Source organism: Mus pahari, chromosome 8 (assembly GCF_900095145.1).
Source record: "Mus pahari chromosome 8, PAHARI_EIJ_v1.1, whole genome shotgun sequence".
In the NCBI taxonomy this organism is placed as follows: domain Eukaryota; kingdom Metazoa; phylum Chordata; class Mammalia; order Rodentia; family Muridae; genus Mus; species Mus pahari.
Window position 1 is genome coordinate 45901532 of NC_034597.1, and position 6887 is coordinate 45908418.

General features: G+C 44.4%; 1 protein-coding gene across 3 annotated transcripts in view; it reads right to left on the reverse strand.

Moving 5' to 3' along the window:
- Slc7a8 (solute carrier family 7 member 8) overlaps nt 1–3111 on the reverse strand; it is a 57337-nt gene extending 54226 nt beyond the window's left edge. For 2 of the 3 annotated variants that reach the window (XM_029541741.1, XM_021203587.2), the window contains exon 1: nt 2336–3111. In XM_029541741.1, the coding sequence (XP_029397601.1) occupies nt 2336–2483 (148 nt within the window). In that variant the 5' untranslated portion in view covers nt 2484–3111. The remainder of the gene's footprint in view (nt 1–2335) is intronic. The other variant, XM_029541742.1, reaches the window with a different exon arrangement.
- Nucleotides 3112–6887: the final 3776 nt, after the last annotated feature.

The following is a 6887-nucleotide window of genomic DNA, read 5'->3' on the forward strand; positions in this document are numbered from 1 at the left end:
GTCTGCCTCTGCCTCCCAAGTGCTGGGATTAAAGGCGTGCGCCACTACTGCCTGGCTTCACTTTGGCATCTTAATAGCCATGCATAAGGGAAGGTAGAAAAGATTTTCTTCATGTAATCTTTAAGAAGAAAGTTCTTTCTCATCTCAGCTGAAGTAAATGTAACATGATTCTAACACTCTGGAAAAATATCGTGATTTCCCTAAAACCACCCAGAGTATCCAGTCAGATTTGTCATTATCACTGTGATGTCACCATGAGGAACTCTATTTCTCTCACTGAAGTGTGGCCCATGAGGCTGTGGACAGATCAGTAGTGACACTTACTCTGGAACTGTATTTATACCTGAACATCCCCATTTCTTCATAGACTTTGAATGGATATTTAAAACAAAACAAAACAAAACAAAATTTTAGTATATAGGAGAATATCTTCTATCCATGAAAATCTACATGTATTAGGGGATGGGTGAGCAAAGCAGAGTCTGGAAGAAAAAGGTTTGAGAGTGTGTATGAGTATGTATGTATGTGTGAGTGTGTGCATATGTGAGTGTGTGTATGAGTATGTGTGTGTGTGTATGTGTGATTGTGTGTATGAGTACGTGTGTATGTGAGAGTGTGTGTTTATGAGTATGTGTGTATGGATGTATGAGTATGTATGTGTATGAGTATGTATGTATGTGTCTATATACATATGTATGAGTTTGTGTATGTGTGTGAGTGGATGTATGCATATGTGAGTGTGTGTGTGTGTGTGTGTGTGTGTGTGTATGTGTGCACATCTGTGTATGAATCAGATTTTTCCTCAAGGTAGGGTGGGTGGATGCTAATTCTATCAGCCAAATTGATGAAAGACATAACAGGCTCTGGTCTATTTATAGATCTTAAATTGGCATGTGTTCTACAGGTTGTGTTGAATTTAAAAATATAATAAGACCGGATAATGTGAACTTCAGATCATCACTACTGTTTTGTAGATCTGTTCCCTCAGAACATTGTTTCTTTGTAACTGTAAGTATTTGGAGTAATTAGATAACATTCCATTTTGAAAAGGGGTTGGAAAGAACATGGTCACTGGAGTCGGGTGGAGAGGTGAGGAGGATTATCGGAATGCTGTACTGATTTTATTTGACTTCAAGGATGTTCTCCAGTATCACTCTTGCTCTAATGCCAAATGTCCCTGAGCTGCTCACGGAACACTGTTACATCGACAGAAACCAGTTTATGGGCAGCAAGAAACAGTATACCTTCACCAAGGAACTCCAGAGAGAGAACAGGGAGACGCGTCTGAGGCTGAGTCTCGTGCTTTCCCTGGGAAGAAGCCCTCCGCCAAAGATAGCAGACCAAAAGCCCCCGTTTGGAGAGAGGGCAGTGATGAGCCACTGCCCAGCACCCATCTGCAGGGCTTCCTTGCAAAGACAAGAGTGTCCTATGCAGGCAAGGGAGTTGTCTCTGGAAGTCCGAGCCTTGCCCAAGTCCTCTTGGGAAGCGAGACCTATACTGGCTCTCTCTGGATCTCCCAGCTTCTCGCCTAAAGAGCTTCCATGCCAGAGCACACATTTCACCCATGAATTCCTCCTGTACCCCACAATCTACCCGCTCCCAGTTCCCTCTAGAACCTCACAGGGTCTTGTGTGGATGTTAATAGACAGGTGTCCCCCCCGCCACACACACACACACACTAGGCAACCAGAAAAAACGGAAAACTCCGTTTCAAGAACGCAGTCAAGTCAGCTGGTTCTCCCTTCCATATTTTCCTCATCTGAGACAGCTCGGCTGACACATCTGTTTCACAAGTGCTTCATAGGATGGACCAGCCTATGAAGAACCATGATTATAAAGCATTTTTATATCTGTTTTTTACTATTCGTGGTATGACACACTACAGTACTTCATAACATAAGACAACAAAATGCTACATATGCTTCAGACGCAGGTTCACAGCCTGCAGAAGGTTGGCTGCACAGAAGCTAGTTAAAAATCCATGTGTCAGCCCGAATTAGGATCTCCTGGATCAGAACTGCCTAGTGACAAGCCACAAAGAATTTGTTACACTTCTAATAAATTCCCAGGCAATACTTGGGACGCAGAGCCAGTATGGTTCCTGACTCTCGTTTGTGCTAGTCTAAGGAGAGAACAGCTCAGCCTGGCTTGACTGAAGCGATGTATGACAGACATCACTTCCATAGCTCCGACTTGACCGGTGCATGTGGACAACACTAATCACAGACAAAGCAAAGCTGCTTTTGAGGCTTTGGCGGGGTTAAAGTCCCTCAGAGGACCCCCGGAGAGAGGGTGGGATGGTGCCGGGGCCCCCCCGCAAAGGACCTGGACTCACCTACAATGATGCCACAGGCGCTGACCAATCCAATCTCTTTCTTCAGGGCTACTCCGCCCCCTCCCGAGCTAGCCTCGGCCTCAGGGCTGGTGTCAGAACCCGGGTGGTTCTTCGCGGTGTTGTTTCGCTGTCGGGCTCCCTTGTCCATCTTTCTCCGTAGGGTTCCGGCCACCAAAAGCTAAAAAGAGCCGTCTCTTTCTAAACGCTCGTGCGTGTAAACATATAGATACGTGGAAAAACAGAGTTTCCTATTAGAACGCCCTTTTCGGAAACAGAGAGCGCTCCTACCCTCTAAAAGTGACAGCAAATGAGAGCGAGAGAGTCACACGTGTCACTGCTAACAAACAAGGGCCGTGTTTTTAAATGGAAGGCAAAGAACATATATATATATATCTAAATACAAAAATAGAACTGTACCAGCGACTCCAGCTGGAATTCTCCGGAAAGCGTTTATCTTCAGAAGCCCAGGATCGCTCTGCTCGGTGAACCGGGCGGCGGCTTGCTCTGGTCAGGATTTCCCTGCAGCTCTCCTAATGAAACAGATCGCCTCCACCTTCCCTTAAGTCTCTTTTACGATGAGGGTAAAAGTAGTTCTTCTTAGCTGAGGGGGCGGAGGAGGAGCGGTGCTCAGGTACTTTCTTCTTGCTCGCCGGCTCTGGATCAGGTTTCCACCTGCTGCGGTCGCCCCTTCTCGCCCTTGTCCGCTCCAAGCTCCGTGCTCACTCCGCAGATCGCTCCATCTGTGAGGGCAGGGTGGCTGCTGCGCTCGCGAATGTGCTTCCCTTTCGGCTGCGGCGTTTATTTGCGGACCGAGGCTCCGCCCCCCACCTCCTCCATCCTCAAGCCGCATCTCCTCCCTCTTCTTCTATTTAATTATTAGTACCCTCCCTACCCCCAAAGAGCACTGAGAAAGGGGCTTAAAACAACATTTCTCTCTTTCTTTCTTTTCTTAGTGGAAGCAAGGGAAGGGTCGGCCGCAAAGAGAAGTCACTAGCCAAGGCTGCATCTCAGGTCGCACAGCACTTGTGAGCTCTATAAGGGCATACAGTTCTGCGGGTTTTTAATGCCTTCAGAAATACACTGGCCAGTGTACTAAGATGTTTAGGTGTGGATCATTTGAGGACAAGGTCGAGAAATCTGCAGGGATATCGCCATCAAGCTGTTTCGTGAAATAGGGGGTGGTTTTGGTTGGGGGGGGGGACCATGTGGAAGAACTTTAAGCTGAAGAGTTTCTTTTAGGGACTGTCATGAAAGCTAAATTAAAATATTAAGAATATGGGGTAGTTGCAATGTTTGTCCGAAGCAGGATAAGGAGGATTCTGACCTGCCCAATGACCCCTAATATTTTATCACAAATTATTTGAACTTCAGACGGGAGGATCACGAGCCCTTCACCGATCATGAAACAGATGTGCTGATGCTAAGAATGATAACCATTAAGTATATTGACATTGCACCCCCATTTCCCTGAAGAATTTAATTCAAAACTGTTGCTTCACTTCAAGAACTGTGTCTATTTCTAACTGTAAAGTACTTTGAAGAAAAAAAAAAACAACCCATCATGAAACAATATTATAGACCATGCTGAAAACTAAAGTTTTTTTTACATAGACTATACAAAATGATTTGATTTAAAAATGAGTCTAGAAAATAAAATTCTAAAGGGCCTGGTGGCAAACATCTTTAATCTGAGCACTTGTGATGCAGAGGCAGGCAGATCTCTCTGAGTTTAAGGCCAGCCAGAGGTACAAAGTGAGATTCTGTCTCAATAAGACAAACTAAATTCCCCAATCTGACCACTACCTACACAAATTTGACTTCACTCTTTTTTTTTTTTTTTTTTTTTTTTTATAACATTCTTTATTTCACTCTTTTTTTTTTTTTTTTTTTTTTTAGAAAATGCTCTAAAACACTTGGACTTTTCAAGAAAATAAAAAAAGTTAAGCCCTTTAGGAAAGGGGTTAGCTAAGCTATCTAGAACAGCTCTTCCAGATAGGGTAAAGTCCAATCAACAGGCTCCCTTCCCGCCTGCCCCTTGGTCGCCCTACTCAGCAAGTATCAAGAGGTTTCAAAGGTTGAGATCTCAACCCCTTCTCCTTCTGCTGCTCTGAGATACCGCAGATTGAAAGCCTCAGCAAAAAAAGAAGAAGAGAGTGGGGGAGCGTGTAAATCATTTTCAACAGAGAGAGCAGACAAGGTTGGATGAGATAGCACAAACCTCCATGGGAGGAAGTGAGGGGGACGTGGAGGAACGTGAATTGTCTCTGGTCGTTTTTTGACAAGCTTAGGAAGCACAAGGGGACACTTGATGGATTCAATCCATCTTGAAGCAATCCAACTTGAAGACTTCTGCTCAGATCGCAACATCAAGGGATAAAACCTTTCTGCGTCTCAAATGTGAGTCCTTTCAGTGATAGTCTGTCGTTGCGCCGGCTTAGTGTGGGACCGGGAGCTAGCTAGCGTGTGATGGATTTGAGATCTCTCCAGAAAGGTGTGCAAACACAGAGCAATGTGCAAGCCTCCAGATTTGAGAAGTTGGAAAATAAAGACAATTACAAGTTCTATAAATCTTGAACCAAACAGATTTGGGGGTGGGTGGGTACAGTGTGGCACTGAAGCGGAAAGGGAGCCTTGTTAAAAACTGGTATTTTTGTTTCCTTAGTACTTGGAATTTATGGGTGGTTTGCAGCTGCTCATTGATGGTGAAATATGAAATCTAGAAAAGGGATCTCCTTCTTCAAAGGGACCTTTAATTCTTACTATGTCTCCAGGCTGGTGACATTTTCATGGTCTAAATGCTGCGTGCGTCAAAAATCCATGCATCTAGTATTGGTCTTGGTGTAATTCATCGAGAAAAATTTGTGAAAAAAATTAATGGACATTCCTTATATTTTGGTTACTCAATCCGCAGGTCTGGTCCCATCCACTTTTGTGTTCTAACTTTACTTTTTGAGTTTAAACACCGCTGTACAACTTTCCTGAACAAAGCCTCATTTCCCCCTCCCTATCAGTTTTGAGCCAGGGTCTGGCCTGCACCTCACTATATAGATAAGGCTGGCCTTGAACGCAGAGTGATCTGCCCACCTCCGCCTTCCCAGCACCTGCTGGGATTCAAGTTGCGCAGCTCCAAGTCTGGCTAACAAAGGCAATTTTTGTTGTGTTTGTGTTTGTTTTAGACAGGGTCTCGCTAAGTAACCCTGGCTGGCCTGGGACTGGTCATGTAGACCAAGTTGGCCAGATACTCACAGAGCTCTGCTGGGGTTGAAGGAATGTGCCACCAAGCCCAGGTAAACCCAGTTATTCTTGAATATTTATTTTTTATTTTTAAGTTGCTGATTTGAAATGTAGAGCCTTGCCACTCAGGACTCATCCACTGAGCTAAGCCCTCTCCATAGCTTGCATTTTCAGTATTTTAAAGTATTAGGCTAAGACTTGAAGAAGTATCTTCCTAGAGGTCAAACACTGGATTTGGTCCTGGGCAAAGCAGGTTGTTACTGGTTCACACCAAGCTTTCTCAAGACACTGTAACTACTTGTCAATAACCTCTTTCACCAGGAGAGAAACCAAAACTTATGATCAAGGTCATCTGTTTGTTGCTGGTGACTTGAAATAGGGTCACATTCTGTAGCCCAGGCTAGCCTCAGGATCATCTAGCCTCAGGGCCCAGTGTGTTTTGAGTTAATGTTGTAACTTTTTTTTTTAACTTAAAACATTTAAAATGGTTCAAGGCATTTTTGATGTTGGCATTTCTTTCTTTCTTTCTTTTTTCTTTCTTTCTTTTTTCTTTCTTTCTTTCTTTCTTTCTTTCTTTCTTTCTCTCTTTCTTTCTTTCTTTGAGACAGGGTTTCTCTGTGTAGCCCTGGCTGTCCTGGAACTCACTTTGTAGACCAGGCTGGCCTCGAACTCAGAAATCCACCTGCCTCTGCTTCCCAAGTGCTGGGATTAAAGGCGTGCGCCACCACTGCCCAGTTATGTTGGCATTTCTAATCTGTCCAGTGAGACTCATGGGCCTTAACCTAGCCTCCTGACATTTACCACTGCATTTATACACACCTCTTTTTTGGATATTTCTCAAACACTTACTTTTAGTACAGTCCTATTTCCAGTAACTTGGAGCCTGGTCTCATAATTTTGCTTGCTGAAAATAAGAAATTGGTCCCTTTAACAAGGATAGACGTTTGCTGGAAGGGTCATTTCCTTGCAAATACTCATGATCTTAGTGAAAGGTTGTGTGTGGCTGACACCTACTGCTTGAAAAAGGAGTGGGCGGGGGTGAGGGCACACCACTGCAATCGTTAGCCTACTGGTTGTCCCCTTGAGAAAGGGCTGGTAAAATGTGTTAGCGCAAAAGAACAGCGCATGCAACCAAGCCACTCTATTTCTGGCTTGCTTTGTTTCGGGACCTAACTGCACTTTATTCTTGGTCTTTGTGAGGGAGCTGTGAAGCCAGGTCACTAATGAGGACCTGACTGTTCCCTTTGAGCCATTTCACAGGCCTTGCTGTGGGCTCTTCTAATACAGGGCTATCCAAAGCCAGAAAGAACCTTTCTTC